Source organism: Talpa occidentalis, unplaced genomic scaffold, assembly GCF_014898055.3.
Source record: "Talpa occidentalis isolate TD23 unplaced genomic scaffold, MPIMG_talOcc4v2.1 talOcc4.11, whole genome shotgun sequence".
NCBI classification, from domain to species: Eukaryota; Metazoa; Chordata; class Mammalia; order Eulipotyphla; family Talpidae; genus Talpa; species Talpa occidentalis.
In genome coordinates this window covers 21,000,233-21,020,861 of record NW_023601104.1, presented here as the reverse complement: position 1 = coordinate 21,020,861, position 20,629 = coordinate 21,000,233, and the positions used below count along the sequence as shown (strand labels likewise).

Below are 20,629 nucleotides of genomic sequence, written 5' to 3'. Positions count from 1 at the left end.
AATGAGAAATACATACTTTCTCAGTAAACAAAAACTTAGGGACTTCATCCACAACAGACCTGCTCTGTAGGAAGTGCTAAAATGCAAGGGATATGCAGGAGGTCCATGGGTGTGCTGGTGGGAGAACTATGGTAACCACAGCTGGAGGAGATATCATATATTTTCCAAAAATGAACAAATGATCTAAGAAAAAAAGTATTATATAAAAAACGTTTTAAATAAAGTTGCTGAAAAAAAAAGAAGTGTTAAAGAAGTTCTTCAGAGTAAAGAAAAATAATTAGGTCAGAAACTCAGACCTATGTAAAGAAAGGGAACATGAGAGAAGGAATACGTGAAAGGAAAATAAAATCTTATTTTTATTACTCCTAATTGATCGAACAGTTAGCTGCTTAAAATAATATTGGAAACAGTATTGGGTAGTTATGACATGTGGAGAAGATGCATGACAGAAATGTTGCAATGAGGTAGGGACTGGGAATACCCCGTGAAGTGTTATGTGTTATTTGAAAGAAAATTTAAATTATCTTAAATGTATATGGAAAACTCTTGGCAGCCAAAAATAAGGGGAGGGGGAACTGTAATTTGCTGAAAGTAGAAAAAAAATAAATCATGTTAAATACTCAATTAAAATCAAAGAAGACAGAATGAGAAGGTTTTTTAAGTTAAAAAAGACCAAATTTGAAGAGTAGAAAAGTTAACAACATAAAAGTGTGAATTTGACACTCTTAACAGTTACTTTAAATGTTAATGTTCTAAATTCACCTATTAAATGACAGAGATTATCAAAGTGGATAGTAACACAAGACTCAACTATATGTTAGCTACAAGAAACTCCAAAATACAAAGATATAGACAGGTTAAAAAATAAAGGATGTAAAAAGGCATAGCAAAATAACACTAATGAAAAGGAAGCTGGAGTAGTCATATTAATTTCAGACACAACAGATTAAGAACAAGAAAAATCACCAAAAATAAAGAAGACATTGCATAATGATAAACTAAAGAATTCTCTAAAGAGATATTACAATAATACTTAACATGTCTGCTAGTTTCCCACTCTCAAAATAGTCTCCAGGAATTCATGCAAATCACCATCTAAGTATTGCAAACTGTTTATGATCCCAGTGGTTTCTCTTCTGTGTAAACAAATTTTAGCTGATCCTCTGAATTCAAATGATTCTCTGGATTTTGGGGAAACAATTGCCCTGTGACCTCAGTTTTCCAATGGGTCTAAGAAAAAACCCCTAATTTTCAGTTTTTTAAAGCATATTTTTCTTGTCATAGGATGGGAGTGATGATTTCCTAACTCTACATATTAAAACTGAATTCCAAAGTCTCTCATTTAATCTATAAATTCTTTCTTATTGTTTCTCTTTCCTTACAATTTGTTTGTTAAAGGAAATGGGTTATCATCTTAAGGATTCCCACATTATAAAATTTGCTGACATTCACTCTATGGGTTTTTTTCCACACATTTTTTGGTCCCTTTATTTTCTATAAATCTAAAGCTTTCTCAGATTCATTCCAGATTTATGGCATGACTATTTTATAGGGGTGTAGTGTAGTTCCATTAAGAGGGACATAATGCTTAGTTATTTCTCTCTTTTTTTGTAACATTAGGACCAGGCACTAGCTTTGCTATTGTCTGCCTGATACACCATTATAAAGCTCCCCATGAGCAATTCACCTAATGATTTTAATAGCCATTGATGATTATGGCCTAAATTCATTATTTGATTAGGTGTTCAATGATAATATCTTAGTTCTATCTTTGCTTCCATATTTACTCACTGATATTCTCTTAAACGGTCTTCCCCAAATTAACTATTTGGCACCCTGAAGTACTATTTTAGAAGAAATATGATAAAAAATGTTGCTTGCTGCACTTCACTTAACCAATTTTCAGGATAAAGCATAGCATCTTCCAAAGGTGACTAAGAGTTCTTGTATGTGAGTATCATTAAGAACAAATGGATTTTAACATGTTTGATGTCTCAATCCATTATCAATATTATTCTTTGTGTGGCTAATACCCCATCTTTGGCAGGTGCAATTTCATCAAATTGGCTTTGGTGTTCATTTGACATGAACCCAGTTGAGTCTAATAGCTTTCCAGTTCTTTGGTATGACAAGATATTACAAACATATTTTATATATGTCCTGGCCCAGAAATGGTATGAGCCATTTCTTCAGGGATCCTTATACTCTCCAAGCCCTACACTGTTAAATACAAACCACACACCACAACCTACACTGTTAATACAAACCACACACCACACATACAGTGATAGTGGACTGAAATTTGCTAATACTTGATTTCACCCTGTTGCTTATCTGCCCTTAACTACATAAAGAAAGTTTATCAGGGGCCTATGCTCTGGTGGCATAGGGTTATCTCAGTGATATCACATACTGAGGCCTAAAATCAGTCCCAGCCAGGAAGCTAACCCATATATGGCACAGTAGTCCTTTCTTGTCTCGCCCACTGCTCCCCTCACCAGTGTATTTCAGTAGATCCACTTGTTCTGCTCCCCACTCTGTCTCTGGTTAATTCTCTCACCCCCTGGACCTCTGCCCTACACCTCGGTTCTTTTATGAATAAATAAATAAATCTTAAAAAAATAAAGTTTATCATGTAACAAATATCACTACTGCAGCTATTTCTGTTAAACAAGCAAAGTTAAAATCTCTGTACAACTTAATTCCAGTACACCAAGATAAATATTTATATGTGTCTGAAAACTCATTTTCCTTTTCTGTTTACCATTTATTTGAATAATATTGTTGATACTTCTGCAATGCCAGCTCTTTACTCCAAGCTCCTAGTTCCAAGCAATTTGCAATGTTTTCTAATCATTATCCAGTTAGATCTTATTCCTATTTCAATCCATCCTAAGTGCCTATTACCCATCCTAATATCCTGTTCGATTAATGCATGGAATTCTCAACCTCAGATGACCTCTACTATTTAGTAGTAATTTCCTTATTCTGAGTCATACTTTGCCATCGTCCCATGAGGAAACATCCTCTGTGTACATAGCAATAATTTGCCCTTTCCTACTACTTGACAATTCTGTTTTTTTGACAATTATGTTTTTTTTGACAATTCTTGAACAGTGCTTTTCAAATTTTATTCCACACAGGGAACTCCTGTAATCTTGTTAAAATGTTAGGATGCAATTTCCATTCTGAGGTAGAGAACAAAATTCTGATGCCTAACAACTTCTCAGGTGTTATTATCCTAAGCCTCACTTGGAGAAGCAAGACTCAACTATGTCGAAGATATATGTTCCTGTAAGGAGGTAGTCCAAACACATACCTTTCTCTTAACCATGTCCTCTTTTCACCTTTTTTATGATTAACTATCCCTCCCCTTATCTCATCTAAAATAAGATTGACAACATAAGGAGTAAGCTTGGACAAACCACTACATTTTGACAATGAGAAAATTGCTACAGAAGGTGGTAGCTTTAAAACATGTTACACACGATTTGAAATCTCTCTACACAAAAGAAGATCTAATTCCCCTTCCTTGAACATACGTTAGCCTTTGAAACTTGATTTGAAAGAACTGCAGAGGAAGTGATTGTTGAGTGACTTTCAAGGCTAGATCACAAAAGGAATACAGCTTCTGCTTACCTCTCTTGGCCCATGTGCCATTGGAACTACTCTCATGGTAGAGACTACACGCAGAATAAAGATGCCCATCTCTTCCCATCCAGCTGTTGAGTCTTCCCTGAAAGTCATCACACAAGTGAGTGAGTGTGTTTTCAGATGATTCCAGTCGATCACTGACCACTCCTTCACGAGAAACAGAGCCAGAACTTCCCTGCTGGCTGAACAACAGGCAACTCATTGAACTAGAAGAGATAATAATAAATAATTGTTAATTCCAACGTTACTGTTTTGAGGTGCTTTGTTTTATAGCAAAGGATAATTTATACCACATTTCCCCTTTGCCCAGCCCACCAAGCAAATCTGATGTGCAATCACTCTAAATATATTAGTTCTTACGGTCACCATATTTGGGGTTTTCCTCCTTTCTAAGTCTTATTTTTATTTTCTGTTTATTAACTTCATAACATCAGTGTCCTTTTTGTAAAATGCCTCAAATTCTTTTAGAAAACAGAGGCATCCATTTGCCTCGTAACTCTCTTTCTTTCTTCCATGTTGTTCCAGAATAAAATTTCCTGTCTTATCACCTCTCAAGTATCTTTAATCTCTTGCCACCTATCTCCTCTAAATAAGTACAAAGCTCTTCCATCTTAAGAAAACCTTTTATTCTTTAACTACTAACACATTCATTACTTTTTTTAGTAGTCATTCTTCTGAAGAATGTTTCACTTTTATTGAGGTTTATTGACTTTTCACTTGTATATTAGAATGCAGAATTTGACAGTTCCTACAAAGGAGCAAGTGAGTATGGTTTGTGCTTTCACTTTATACAGAAGTGTTTTATACAGAAGTGTCAAATAGTGTTTTACTGTTACACAAAATAATTCATTGGTCAGCTCTCAAAAGCACCTCTTCAATGTGATCCTATACCTCTGAATGTTACCTTAATTAAAAAAACATAAAACACCTCTTTAATTACTGCATATATCTCATGCAGAAAAACTTGTCCATCTATATCCAGAAATTTGTGAAAGCACATTATTTTTCAAAACACTGTTAGTTACATCTTCAACATTCACTCAGTTACAAATAACACTATATCCTTCACCATTTGATCCAGTAGATTATTGCAAAACAAAAGCTTAGCAAAGACCAGAAAAGTGACATTGTTGTTAAGATTTAATTGTGTGGCATGTATAATAATGCAATAAATCATTCTTCAGTGCTGCCTTTGTATACTTTGAACTAATGTTTCCTCATGCTTTCTATGACATCTCTGCCCAGTATGGATGAGCACTAATTGGAGTACTGGTTGAGGACAAGAGCTGAGTGTAGAAACGAGGATAGGATCTGTGCCAAATTCGGTCTATGTCCAGAAATATGTTTAAAATATCGATGGGGGTTAGTTAACATGATGAATTTCAATAAGATAATCAGGCCACATACTCTGCATCTAATAAGTGTTATTCCTATGAAGTCCTCATTTTTTTTCAATTTTTATTTTTATTTTTTCATTGAATCACTGGATGTAGATTAGAGGTATGGGGAGTGAGAGGATACAGCAGAGACAGAGTGGGAGGCAGAACAGGTGGATACACTGAAATACACTGCTAAGGGAGCTAGCAGAGGTCTACTGCACCATATGTGGGTTAGCTCCTTGGCTAGGGATTGAAATCAGGCCACCCTGGTGATATCACTGCAATGTAATCCCTAGGTCACCAGGGAGACCCCCTGAAGCCCTCAGTTTTAGAAGCTGATAATTTGTTCAAAATCCCAATTTTGAGATTACCACACCTCTTCTTTAAGACCTTTCTATGGTTACTTGTTTCCCTTAAAATCCAAAATCCTTGAACATATAATATCTACTTCATCTTCATCGTTGTTCTTTTATCCCTTCCATCTCTACTTAATTGACAGATAAGTTTATCTATGGCTTTACCAAACTAATCTATTTGCTTCTCCAAACTGTGAAACACGTCCTTGTGTAACCTCAGTTTTGCAGATGTTCTTTGTCTAGATTTCCATCTCTGTTCTTCCTCTCCCAATTCCTTTCTTAATTACTGGCTGATTATTACCAGCTACCCTTAAATTCTCATCTGGAATATCAACCCTCCAGAAGGATTATCTAGCCATATCAAAGTTAAGTGTCCTTTCGTTACATTCACATGACTCCTATTATATCACTATGACAACTGTATTGGATTCACCTCCTTGCATGTCTTCTCCACCAGAGTACATGTGAGGCAGGGATCACGTTTTTGTTCCTTTTGATTTTATATCCCCTGAACCCACAGGCCCTAACGCAGCAAGTGGCACATCATACACTAGCAGCAGATGTGATATGTTGAACAAAATTGACACATATATTACTTTCAATGCTTAAAAACAGCACATTTTATACATTTGATAGTAGGTTTGATTTTCTAAATCTAACAGAAGTCATTTGGATGAAGTAGGAAAATAAAGTGAAAGATCAAATTTAATAACTGCATTTTTTAAAGATTTATTTATACACACAAGAACTGGGGTACAAGGTAGAGTTTTAGGGGGTGAGAGGATTCACCAGAGACAGAGTTGGGAACATAACAGGCAGAATGACTGAAATACACTGCTGAGGGGAGTAGCGCAAGAGTCAGGAGAGGTCTGCTGCTCCATGTGGGTTACCTCTCTGGCCAGGGATTGAACTTATGCTGTAGTGGCTGCGGTGAGCTTCATAGGTTGTGTCTTAACCCCTTGTGCCACAAAGGAGGCCCCAATAAGTACATTTTTTGACAGAATAAACCATATAACTACTCTCTCCCCACTCAAAAGTTACAACTACAAAATAATGAGACTGATTTTCTTACACAGTTTTGAAATGTCACAGAAAACCAGAAGACGGAAAATATGACAAATAAAAGGGTTTTTAAATTTTTAAGATTTCTTATTTATTTATATAATGCTGGGGTACAGGCCAGAGGCACAGGAGGGTGAGAGGATTCACCAGAGACAGAGCAGGGAGCAGAACAGGCAGATGGACCGAAAGCCCTGCTGAGGGGAGCAGAAGGCGAGACAGGAGAAGTCTGCCGTGTCATGTGGGTATCTCCCTGGCCAGCCGGGAATCAAACCCACGCTATAGAGGCTACCGACAGCTTTACAGCACTGCACTCAACCCACTGCGCCACCGGGGAGGCCCACAAATAAAGGTTTTTTTTAACCACACTAAACTTTTAATATATTTACTAAACTGTAACACACAATTTTGTAGCTTCACTTTTTACCTTTTAGGTATTTAATTCATCTGGAATTTATTTTTCAAGATAGGAAATTAGGATCTAACTTTATTTTTTATATAAATGGTTAAAAGGTAACAAAAATGTACTTATTCATTATGTTAGTCAACAAATTTTATTAAGGCTTTACACTGTGCAAAGCATTTTGGGGATTACTGAATATTTAGTGGTTAAAAAAGTAAATACAGGGGTCTCCCCAGTGGCGTACTGGGTTGAGTGCAGTGCTGTGAAGCTGTCCACAGCCTCCACAGCGTGGGTTTGATCCCGGCCAGCCGGCGAGATACCCACATGGTGTGGCAGACCTTTCCGGATTCACCTGCTGCTCCTCCAGCAGTGTGTTTCAGTCAGTCTGCCTGTTCTGTTCCTGGCTCTATCTCTGGTGAATCCTCTCACCCTCTCACACATCTGGCCTGTACCCCGTTCTTGTATGCGTGAATAAATAAATCTTTTTTAAAAAAAGTAAATACGTGTACCATGTGTCATGGTGGAACTTATTACAGTAAATAAGCAAATGGATAGACACAATTTTGAAATGTGCTATAAAGGAAAAATAAGGCGACTATAATGACAAAATAAGGAGTATAATGGGAATAGAAACTTAGAAGCAAACAGGGCATAAGATGGGAGTGGAGTAGAGCAGAAGAATGAATGGGATAGGCTAAAGTGAGAGTGCACAGGTGGCAAGGGACCTGCATTATTTCTGAGAATGGAGTGTTAATAACTTAGGGAAGTTTATATTATCCCTGAAATGAACTGGATTCAATTCACAAGACCAAGCTATGAAAGATAATCCACAGGCAGCAACTACTTAGGATGACAATAAGAGTTCACCTCAAAATGACATTGTTCAGAATTGCCAAAAGCCATGCCCAGTCAAAAGCAAATGATCTCATGTCTCATCCTTTCTGTTATTTGTGCATCTTCTCCTTTCATTGTATCAGTTAAAAATATGTATCAAACTTTGCAGAAGAAGCACTATCCAAATCTAAGATATTGTTGCTGTTATAAATTAGCGTTCAGTCCTAGTTCTAGAATTGATTTTCTCAGGATAACATATATAGAGCCAGGATACTAACTATACACGACTCTATTCTTGACCCTTTCTGACCTGTTAATATAATTAAACTATGGTAATTAACCTCTCTTCAGGTCCCAGTATGCTAAAATCTATGGGACTGTTTTTCTTCTGGAAAATTCTATTTGCTGATGATTAAGTACACTATGTTGCAGTCATTTATATAGACAGCTGAGCAGAATTCCCAAGGAGATTGCAAAATTCAAACTGCATCTGAATCTTTCATTTTACAACAGTCTCAAGTAATTAATTATTCTACTCTAGCATGAAGCATTTAGAATGTGGAAAGCAACTAGGTTTGGTCACTGTTGCAGTAACAACTTCAAATAGCTACCATTTTAAGATCCAGAATTCTATTTTATAAAAAATGCATTTACTTGTCCCATCTCATTTTGCTTTCAGTTGTAGGCACTTTCAAAACATGAAGAAATATATTTGACCTTGAAATCAAGTACTAGAAAAATAACCTGTCTAAATGTTACTTTTCTCCTAAAATATTCTATTATATGGCTGTTCAATGGCACTGCTATAATCAAGAATCTGCCACCATTTTTTAAGCTCCTAGTTTCACAGCCTTATAACTTCTTTAAAAGTGATCCTAACCTTCAATCATATTACCAGTTCAGGAAAGGACACACACACACACATACTTGGTTATCTCTTCAATTCTCATCTTTTAACACAAATGTTTTTCAAAAAATCAGGATCTAAAACATTTTTTAAAAAAATAGTCATTGAGGTAATACAGATTGCTAACATGGCGTAAGTATCAGGGGTACAAAAAATAAAATAAATAAAAAAAGTATCAGGGGTACAACATTGTAATTTAACATCTATGTACTACAGCATAATCTAAATTTCAGAGACAATGTGGAATGGTGCGAAGAACACTAAACTAAAAGATTGGTATTTGAAGCCAGCTGTCATAATACAATGCTCAACTTTGAGTGAACCCAGATTTTTGCTTTCCTGGCTAAAATGTCATGATCAAGAAGATCATTTTTCAATCTTTACAAACCTTTGCCATTTACCAGCTTTTATCATAGTCTCATATTGCAAAGTCTTGGTTAAGGAGATTATAATATAGTGAAAGAAAGTGTGTGAAATGTCAACACTAAAGACTATAATCTTATTTTCCGTTGCTGTATTTAGTTGTAAATGACAAAAACCCACTCTAGACATCTCAGCAGTAAAATAACTTATTAATGTGTGTACGAGCCCTGCTGAAACCAGTAAGTTTAGAACTGTCCTGTGGAGTCAGGAGTGCCGCTGCCAGTGGCCACAGCAGAACTCTCACTGCTGTTGCTGCCACTGCATCCCATGACCTCACTGCTGCCACCAGGAGCAGGGTCTTTCCCACCCATGTGGTTGAATTCCTCAAGGCAGCTACACTGTCTCATTGATACAATCTACATCTCCTGTGGGTACATCTGATTGGTGAATCTAGATCATGCACATGAACTGGGATTCCAGGTTAGCTGGGCAAGAAAGTGTTGCCTTCTGTTTCAGGGATGCTGAAATAGGAAGAATGTTCCAAGAGTCTGGGAAGTCCAAATGAAGAAGAAATGTCCAGTTAATCTTCTGGCAAATTTTAAGTAAAGGAAATTTCATCTATGTTTTCTTTTTTCTTTTTTTTTTTTTTTGCTCATACCTTTTAGCTGTTATGGTTATCATTGTGATAGTTTTTCTTTTAACTTTAAATTATGTTAAGTACTTGTATGTGGCTTGTCTTTGCTTAATTTTTACCTCCTATACCTACCACAGGATTCAACTGGTCTCACCAAATGTATACAAATAATTTTCAAAATGGTCCTACATATCACTTCATTCTTCTACTTCATTTTTTCTCCTCTAGAGCCTCTTTTCTGTACCCCTTTTCTCTACTCCAGGATGAACTGATGACTTTCTGAGCTTTGGCCACAGGTCTCGTGCTGGGTTTCCCCTTTACTCCTTTCTCTGTTGACTCTCCGTTCCTATAACTCCTGGTTATCATGCTTTCCTCTTCCTGGATTAACATCTTTGTTTGGCAAAGATGTTCTCTGTAACCTCTCTAAAACTAAATACAGGAAGTTTTACCTTTTTGTCCTTGTAGGAATGATGCTGTCTCATATTTGTTTGATAATTTGGCTGGATACAGAATTCTAATTTGGAAATCATTCATCTTCAAAAATGTGAAGCCCTAATACACTGTGCCTTTTAACATCCTGTATGCTTTTGACAAGACTGACACAATTACATTTCTACTTTTGTAGGCATTCTCTATTTTTCTCTCTGGGAGGTTTTAAAATCTGCTTATTATTTTTGGCATTATATAACTTCATAATAATCTAGCTTGTTTTTTTTTTTTTGCTTTGATAGGATATTTTTTGTTTTATTTTTGGATGTTATTACATGGAAAAATAAAAAAAGAACAATCTTATGTTTATACTCCCCCATTTTCTTTGAAATTTTACTGATCTATGAAATCTGAAAGATTGTTAATTGCTTAGAACAAAGATCCCCAACAAGCCTTTTGATAGGTCCCTATAGGTTCCCTATGTCTCAATGCTAGAAGAGTTCCTTGTCAGTGAAAATTCATATACAACATCATGACCTTAGAGAGTTTTAAAAATGAAGTAGAGAAACCCTATATTGAAGAACAAGTTACCTCCCTCTCGCCATTATGTCTGCAGTTCTAGTGCTGGCCACCAGGTTTACCATCTAATCACTAAATTGCAAGTCAGGATGATGGAGACAGAGAAAAGAGGGTAGGAGAAAGAAAGAAGAGAGGCTCCATGTCTGTACATATACCTACAGGGACAGAATTATTTTAATAATTCTCATATCTCACATGTGCATATAATTTACAGCCTACAGAGGACTTTCCCTCACTGATAATAATTATTATCTTTCTGAGGTTATAAATAAATTGTACTGTTTGTAATCAATAATCCAGAATTCATAGACCATAAATCTCTGGCTCTTTTCTTGACTTTTAACTTTTGTGTAAAGGAAGTTTCTTCTGTGAAGACGACTCTGGGATAATCTGCCAAGGCACATTTGCAAGTTATTTCAAATAAATTTTTAAAAGGTTGCACAAATGAGGCATCTGACCCCTATTTTTTTCTTTTTGTGGAATATCGTACTGACATAATAATCCTTAAATTTTCCTTTGCCTACTCAATGCTGCCATGTTTTTGCATTCTTTGGTCAGTTGTTAATATGCTGGTGATAAACACATTCTAGTCTCTCTACTTAGTTCTCCATGGTTAAATGAATTACTCTTCAGTTCCTACTTATTTATATAAATTTACATACAGTAAATTTCATACTTTTTGGATGACAGTTCTATATAAAATAGCAAATAGTATAGTTTTGTATCTACTAACACATTCAAGAAAGATATTGACAAGTTCCATTATTCCAAAATTTTACCCCCTGCCCTGGCAATGAATATATATTCTATCCTGTTACAGAATATTTGACTTATTTCATTTAGCATAATGCACTTGAAATTTATCCACATTTTTGCATATGTCAATATTGTATTTCCTTTTATTGCTATATAGCATTCCAATATATGGATATATCAACATTTGTATATTTACCAGCTGAAGGACATTTGAATTCTTTCTGGTTATACATAAAACAAAGATAAACATTTACATGTATGATTTTTGCATTTAATTTGACTAAGTAAATACCAAGGAAGAGGACTGTTAGATCAGAAAATAACTGTAGGTTATTATATATAAATTTGAAAGAAATTGCTAACACATTTTTATTGTGTCTGAACCATTGTCCAATCCTACAATCAAGCTAATAGTTTTTGAGGTTCTCTATAACTTTAATTTGGGTAATGATAGTTTTTTTTTACTATTTTAGCTATTTTAAGATTTTTTTTTAAGATTTACTTATTTATTTATAGAAGAACTGGGGTACAGGCCAGATTCGCGGGAGGGTGAGAGGATTCACCAGAGACAAAGCGGGACACAGAACAGGCAGACTGATGAAATACACTGCAGAGGGGAGCAGCAGGCGCAACAGGAGAGGTCTGCTGTGCCTTGCGGGACCCTCACAGGCCAGCCGGGATCAAACTGGCACTGCAGAGGCTTCTGACAGCTTTGCAGTGCTGTGCTCAACTGCCTGCACCACCAGGGGATGCCCTATTTTAGTTATTTTAATAGGTGGTTAGTGATATAGCTAAATTTCCATTTATTAAATAAACGATATTAAGCATAAGCTTTATTAGTTCATTTTTCTATCTGTCTTTTGTTTTGTTTTGTTTTCCTTTTGGTAAAATGACCAAATATTTTGGCAGTTCATTATTCAGTTGTTAATTTAATTATTACTAATTTGGGGTGTTCATTTTACATTCTGGATCCAAGTACTTTATCAAATATGTAATTTCAAAATAATTTTCCAGGCTGCCCATTTTCTTTACTTTTTCTTAACTGTGATTTTCATAGAAGTCCTTCATTTTGGTGGTGTCTATTCTTGATTTTATGGATCGTACTTCTGATGTCATATCTAGAAACCTTTGCCTAACCCAAGAGCATAAAGAATTTGGTTCTATGCTTCTTCAAGGAGATTTTTAATCTTATATTTTTCATTTAGATTTTAGATCCATTTTAAATTAACTTCTTTTTTATAAGGTGCAAGGCAGGGATGAATTTCATTCATTCATTCACTTAACATATGGATGACAAAGTTCAAGAACATTTGTTGAGGATTGCCTTTCTCCATTCAGTTGCCTTTTGTGTCTTTAAAAGACATCAATTGACCATATATGTACAAGTCTGTTTCTGAACTATCTTATTTCACTGAAGTATGTCTGTCCTTTCACCAATAACACTGCAGTGATTATGCTACTGTCATTTGATAGTAAGTTTTGAAATCAGAGAGTGTAAATTTTCCAAATTTTTTCTTCTTTTTCAAAATGGTTGGCTCGTTAGTTTCTTTGCCTTTTCATATAATTTTAGAATCAGTTGTTAATTTTTATAAATACTTCTGATGGAAATTTGATTGGCATTGCATCTGTAGTAGGATCCCCTCCAATGTGCACCAGAGATAATTCTACCATCTTACTTGAAAAACAGGAATGTTGTGGCTCAGTTGCCTGGCTACCTGAAACAACTCTTCAAAAAACAACTGCTAACCACAGCCCAAGTGATGGCCTTGCAGAAAGTGAGATCCTAAACTAGATTGCAACACTAATTTTTCCATCTTCCTCTAATTTCTACCTACAGTTTTCTCCTTGTCCACCAAATATCCCTTGTGAAATTCTACCAGGAGACTTCTAATAGTTATCTATTTTCTGTCACCCAAAAGGAACACACCTTTATCTAGAGGAGGAATGTTTTTGTGTTAAACAGAGTGAACAGGTGACATCCAACATAAGAAAACTTCAAAAAGACACCAGGCTTAGGAAAGAAGCCTCTTCCCTAAGGGGAGGATCTTCAGTGCGCCCTCCCATAGATACTGCCCTTCCTAGGACCCTCAACCACTGTATTTCTCACTCTCCTCTTTGGACCTTGCATACTGAATTTTATTGCTAAATTTGTTTCTTTTCATTTAGACAAAGCCATTAAATTTCAACTCTTTCTTTTTCTTAGAATCAACCACCAACCAGTTCAGCACTAGTATTAGAAAGACCATTTCCCAGCATTCTTACAACAATGGCATTAAAGCATGGGGTCCATATTCAAAATAAGTACACTTTGTCCTAGTCCTTTATTTTTCAATATACCCATCACTCATTGGTTGAGCAGAGTCTGTAGTCTCCCTGTTTCTTTTGTTGGGATGGGGTGTGGTTGTTCAGGTAGGTAAACAAGATTAGTAAGCCACAGAAAAGAGCCAGAACCTGGTCAGAACATTGAGAGTGGGAGAAAATAATTGTTGAAGGTTCAGAAGGCTCATCACTAATTATGGGTTTTGAAGTAAGAAGTGGCCTAATGATTTAAGAGGGTGTTTTGCAGGGATGAACATATAAAAGCATTTGCAAGAAGTAGTATCTGCAGTATCAAGGAAGTTTGGAAAAGGTAGGGCATTCAATGTCTATGCTGGCCCTTAATATGTAGGTGAGGGCAGACAACTAGCATTACAAATGGTTTAAAGAAAAAGTAATTATTTTGTCCTTTTAAGGTTCCAAACCCTTTATTTTTAAAATGCTACATTTCAATCTTTGTTTATTTTGTTCAATCTGTACTAGTCTATGTATTCCAATGTTATCACTTGCTTCTGGTATCTCATGATGCATCATTTAACAACTTTGGTCCTCAATGTTCTCCTCTGCAAAATGGAGACATTATCTGCCTCTATGAGTAACAATTTTTAGTGGCATGCAAGAGAAAACAATACTTTCTAATCTAAGCAGAAAACTATTTTATAAAAGGACATTAAATAAAAATCAAAATCAACAAGCAACTACAAACCAGAGACACACTAGGGGCGGGGTGGGGGAGTAGAGAAGGAAGTAGGATCAAAACAAGGGTGTTGGGAATTGTACAGGGACTATAACCAAGATGAAAATGCACACATTGTACAAAAATGAAAAATGATGTAAAATATATATAAAATTAAAAAACTAAAACTTGAAAAAATAAATTTAAAAAGGACATTGAATCTCTCCCAGGAAAAGGAAACCTAAGTTTGAATATTATACAAATTATGACAAAATCATAGTGCATCCCTGGTGCTCTGGAAGCATCTCTGCACCAGCACTGGGCGCAGGCACTGATGCTTTTGCTGAGGATGATTACTCTGCAGATGTGGCTGTAGTGCAGCCACTTCCCCAGCCAGATACATTTTGTCTGACTGGCACGGCCTAGAGCATGTGTCTGTATCATATGTGTATTGGAGGAATAATTGTCAGCAATGTACTTTTTATAGCTTCTCCTGGATGCCATAGGTTCTATCTCACAGGAGAGGGGAGAATCTCCAAACACAGGAACACAGGGCAAACACTGCATAATTGCAAAGAATGATAGTCCACAAAGGTGAGGCCATTATAATGCAGAAAGCTCTAAAAATGCCTCACATTATTAATATTATCATCATTAGCACATTTTCCTCAGGGAAGGTTCTTGAATGAGTTCTTAATTACTTTTCTACTATATATAAATCACTGCAACATTTAGTGGCTTAAAAATAACAAACATTTATCACTGCAGAGTACCTGTAGATCAGGGGTTCAGGGGAGACTGAACTGTGTGATTCTGGTGTAAGTTCTCTCATGAGGTGGCAGTCAAAACGTCCTCTAGGACTGAGGATCCTTTTCTAAGATGGCATCCTCATGAGGCAGTCTCAGTTCTTTGATGGCTAATGACAGGAGGTCTCGGATCCTAACTACATGAGCCTCTCTACAGAGCTGCTTGAATGGCCTAACAACATGTTAACTGGTTTCCTCCAGAGAGAATAATCCTAGAAAAAGTGAGAACAACATAGAAGTGGCAATGTTGTTTTATAAAGTAAATTTGATAGTTATTCTCCATCATTTCTACCACGTTCTATTTGCTAGAAGCCAGTACTTAAGTAGAGCTAGGGAATTAGGTGTCACCCAGTTTTTGGACATGTATTAAAACTATCACAAGCAATTTTTTTCACAGAATTGGCTAAAACTAATTTCCATTGACATTATTTTTATTCATTTTTATATTATGTCATAGAATCTATTCATATTTGAAGCCAAATTGCCATACATCCTCCAGAGATTTTTATTTACTTAGACAAAATCTTTCAGCAGTGAAAGGGGAGATAAGATGCACTGCATAACATTTTATCACCAAAGAAAAATATTATAACTATAATAAATGATATATTTATCCTTTTGTTCATACACCTGAATCCTACAGTACAGAGGTTAACAGACATCATTGCCTGACTATCCTATTGGTGTGGTAGGAGGTAAGAGAAAAGATATTTTGTGATTCAAGGCACTTTTCTGAGAGTGCAGAAGTTTTCTAAGTACACAAACTTAAATGTATTTGGTGACCAAAGAGGCAATATAAGTGGTGAAGACTATGACGAGTGGTGAGCCCCTCAGTGACAAGCAAATTCAATTTTCAAAATAACAGCAACACCAGTACCAAGAGAGGCAAACAAAACACTTCCAAGCATCCAAATTGGATCTCAACTGCCAGCTTGCTCTTTCTGTCTATATGGTCTGACTTATCTTTGGAAATTCTGTTTCTGAATTCATTTGTTTTGCGCCAAAGAACTTGATCTAATACAACTTCTCCATTTCACAGACAGGAATCTGAAACAGGGTACTTTTGGTTTTGGGTCCCTACCTCCATAAACAATTATTAAAAATTACTTTTGAGGTCATACATAAAACAAATTAGACTAAGATTAAGAAACTTGACTCAAAGATTATTGCAAACATAGGAAAAGAACTATTGCAATAGGGTATGAAAAGGCTATCACAAAAGGGAGAAACTCTGACACGAAGTTCTCTGCAAGCCTTTCAAAATTAGGTGGTAAAGTTCTCGGAGAAAGTAAACAGGACAGGCAGGACATGGGGAAGTTGGGTGAGCTACACTGGCATTGTCTTCCAGAGAAAAGAGAAAATTTTGAGATTAGCCTACCTCCAGGTAGACTATTAAGGAGGGTTATGTGCTGGCCCCAGGCTGAGGATAGGCCAAAGTTCAAGGCCTAACTAAAGTTTGCTCCAGTTAAAGTAGTAGGTATTTTGTCAGGTTGGTGGGTGAGCACAACTGATCAGCTAGTCATTATGATGCAAAGAGTGGGGATTTCTTGTTTAAATCATTTGGGAAGGATGACTCCTTGCAGCAAGCCGTTTCTGTGTTCCAGAACAAAGGAGTGGGATGGTTTCCTTCACTGTTGATGTTCCTGGGATTGCAGGACCTGGGTAAAGTTTAACATTGTCAATGAACAATGAATTAATATTATAACACTTCCTTCAACCTGCCAGTTGTTGTTGTTTTCCCCCCTTTTCTTTTCCTTTTCATAGACCCTACAGCATGGTTGCTGAGCTGAAATACAGAGACCGCAGGTCCTTAGATCACAAAACTAATTAGGGCAGAGCTCAGACAAGAGGAACCAAGTCTAAGGCTCTCTCCACACCTGCACCTCAATAAAGTCTGGAGAATGCTCTGCCAAAAGTGAGAATGAAGCCTTGGGAATAGAGGCAGGATGAGAATATTAACTTTATTAGATGACCCTACAGATTTCAGAGATAAGGATAAGTGAGGAAAGTAAAAAAAAAAAAACAAAACCCAACTATGGTGCGGGTGCCTTACAGCTGATATCATTCAAGAGTACTTATTATCTGCTTCTTGCCTGGTGTTCCCTGACTTCACTGAGTTTACAGTCAAGCAGGGTGGCCAGTGCAACAGACAATTGCTGTAAGTTGTGATATATGTTAAGACAGAGGAAGAACAGTTCCTTAAGTTTGAAGAGCAGGAACACCTAACCTGCAGGAGGGGAGCTAGTAGATGAACCAAGAATAGAAACTAACCAGGCACGCAGAATGGTAATGGTGAGCCGAGTGTCCTGGTCAGGATGTCACACAGGGCGATCCAGGATATGTGAAGTTTGACTCCACAGGAGACTAAGAACTTGGGCTCTCCTGAGCCAGGGCAAATCATCTCACTTAGTATTTGGGAAGCTGGGTATCAGGGAAAAAGGGGTGGTCAAAATCTCTCCTCACTGCATCCAGGAGTCTTAAATTCCACGATTAGGTTGTCCACAGAGTTTGGAGGGTAAAAATAACTGAGAAACCTGAGGAAAACAAACTGTTCCTCCCAGTTTTTTCAAACCACCCAGTCAGTCCTGGCACTTGGGCCACTCAACCAATTGGGGCCTGGTTTAATGTTGACTTCTGCAAACATTCTAGAAACCTGGACTCACACACCCCCCTGCTGGGAGGATGCAACCTTGGGGGGAACGTCCTCTCACCCCTTAGACTTCCTGGGTCCTGCCAGGGTCGGGGTCGCAGGTCGAGGTCACCTGATTAGCAGGCCCTTCCTTCCCCACCTCAGTTCTTTTGGCAGTCCTGAAGGGCAAGGCCGCGGGCAGGACGGGCCAGTTCCAGCCGCCTCTGACAGCCGGAGAGGGAGGGCGCGGGGCAGGGAACCGAGAGTGAGGCCCCGGGCGGCCGGGGGCGGAGGTGGCCAGAGGGAACCGGGCGGCGCGCGGAGGGGAGGAGCAGAGCCGGGGCGGGAGCGGGGCGGGGAGCGCTGGGGTCTGGAGGGGTTTGGGGCGGGCCCGAGGCGGGTCCCGGCCTTCTAGAAGGGTCGCCAGGCTGTTCCTCCGTCCGGCTGTGAGCCTGCCCGGCCCATGCGGATCCGCCGCCCAGCTTCTCGGGTAAGCGGGCGCCCCTGCGCTCGGGCTCGCGGCCCCCGGCGGGGGTCTCGGCCGCCCGGGCAGGTGCCTCCCGCGCGCGGCTCGGTGGATCCAGAGGGCGGGGAGGGAGGCGAATGCGCTCAGCAGCTGTAACCTTTTTTTTTTTTTTTTGCTCCAACTTCTGGCGTGTGAACAATGCCCTCTTGAAGTCTTTTGCAGATATCGCATCAGTGGTGATAGAAGCTGCGCATGTGACACCCTTGTCGTTTCGGGTCCGGGGTGGCTGGTGAGGGTCTCGTGGTCCTCCCTGTCGTCCTGGGAGGAGTGCTTGCCAGGCGATTTAGGGACCTCCCATTCACTAGAGAGTTTTCTGGGACCCGGAGTTCTACTTGAAAGAGACAGGAGTTGCTTGAGTTACCGGAGTTCAGTCGTCGGGGAAATGATCCGGCGAAGGCCGGCCTGGCTGCCGAGACAGCTGGAGGGCTTTGGGGAGGAGGGAGAGCTTTGCGCAGGGCGCGATCTGGTGAAAAATTTCCCTGCCGCAAGGTGCAGCAGAACAGGCTGATACAACTGCGGACGAGAGCGTTTTGCCATTTGTAAAGTTGAATTAGAGGTAGGAAAATCAAGGGAGCAGGGGCGGGGTGTCTGCATTGGCAAAATTGTGGGAAAATAAGTAACAGGAATGTCCCCACCAGGAACAGAGGCGTTATTCTACCTTCTGCATTCATTAAAGCCTTTTGGTCTACATTTCTGAACAGTTACCTAAAATGCAGACGGGGCATTGCTGTACAATCACATAACTTACTTCTTCCCCCAACCCACCTCGCAGTTTTTTTGCAAAATGAGTTTAAGGTCACCCACTGGAGACTAAATCACCTATTGGTAAAATTTTTAAGTGAAGGGTTTAAAAATTTTGTTTCTTTCTTTCCCTCCTCCCTTGCTGATCCTCCAACACCCAGTGTGTCTCTATCCTCCTTAGTTCTCATACTTACACACCTGGGGACAGGAACACAACCACTTTTGTCCTGCAAGTGGTTGTGGTTAATTTGATGTTGTGACTTGTTCCTTAGCCCTCTTCTAGTCCTGTCAGTATTAAAATGACCACTAGTTTTCTCTGTAAAGAATGTGAAGGGATGTAAAAAATGATAAATGTTAAAATAAAAAAAAGGGAAAAAAAAGTTAAAAAAAAAAAAGAATGTGAAGGGTTGGATGAAAAAAAGAAATTAGTAGTCTAGTAAATTGATTATCTTTTTAAACCAAACAAATTGGGACTTCGTTGAATTCAATATTTTCATTTCTTTTTGGGAAAATACTTTAAATTATTTTATCAATAAAATACCAACTCTCCATGTGTGTTAACACTTGCATTAATAGTCTCTGCCCAATGAAGTGAAAGATTTAGAAATCTAAGGGTCTAGCTTATGAAGGGCAGCTAGAATAGAAGTGTATTTTAGTCTCAAAGTAAGTTCACTTGGAATCATGGCTCAAGGTGTTTCAGAGTTTCAAGAGTGCTGCATTCAGATATCTTGGTGGTTTGACAATTCACTTATTCTGTTACTTAGTATTGTTGCTCACAACATATAGCATCTTAATAGTTGTTATTAGTACATCATAAAGAACAGCTCTTAGGAGAGTCTTGTCCTGAAAATATTAAAATTTTTAGATTAAGTTCTACTTTATATTGAGTTGGAGGCATGGAAATAAGGTAGGGATCAAGGCCAAAAAAAAATCTATACACTAAGTTGGCATTAGAGGAGCTCTGAAGTCCTGGCAAGACCCTTAATTAACTGAAATCTCCTAAGAGCGGCAAATCATCATTTCTAGAGCTAGGCATGGCTGTTATAGATGCATGTCCTTCTAGGTCTGCTCTAACGTCCAGAGCAGTGTCAGAACATGCTGAGCAATGCTCATGCCCCACGTAAGTGAGTTGGTGCAGTGGTTGAGAGCATGAGTCTTGGATGGGCCAGTCTGTTTCTAGCACTGATAGTGGGGGCAAGCAATTTATGGTCCCCAAGTCTCATATTCCTCATATTTCAAATAGACATGATACTAATGCATAGGGTCATCATGAAGATCAAATAAGGTGATATAGATAAGCTGCACAGTGTCTACAACTTTATAATCAATAAATGGTAGTGATTTTTTTTAAACATTGATTTCCCTCCTATTTTTCTTTTAACAAGACAAAATTTAATCCAGAAAAATGTAAAGGTCCATGCATAGGTGCTTAAAAACTAAGCAAGTACAAGATGAGGGAATTGTAATTAGTTAAACTAATCTACCTCATGATTGACTATATCTCCTCTGAATCAGCAGTGACTTGTAAGCACCCAGAAAGCTGATATGATTGTAGGCTGGTTTAGTACAAATTAGAATGATG

At 38.0% G+C, this 20,629-nt stretch overlaps 1 protein-coding gene across 2 annotated transcripts in view; it reads left to right on the top strand.

Moving 5' to 3' along the window:
• The first annotated feature begins 18,186 nt into the window (after nt 1–18,186).
• WDR72 (WD repeat domain 72) overlaps nt 18,187–20,629 on the top strand; it is a 198,956-nt gene continuing 196,513 nt past the window's right edge. For both annotated transcript variants that reach the window (XM_037502510.2, XM_037502511.2), the window contains exon 1: nt 18,187–18,270. In XM_037502510.2, the coding sequence (XP_037358407.1) occupies nt 18,244–18,270 (27 nt within the window). In that variant the 5' untranslated portion in view covers nt 18,187–18,243. The remainder of the gene's footprint in view (nt 18,271–20,629) is intronic.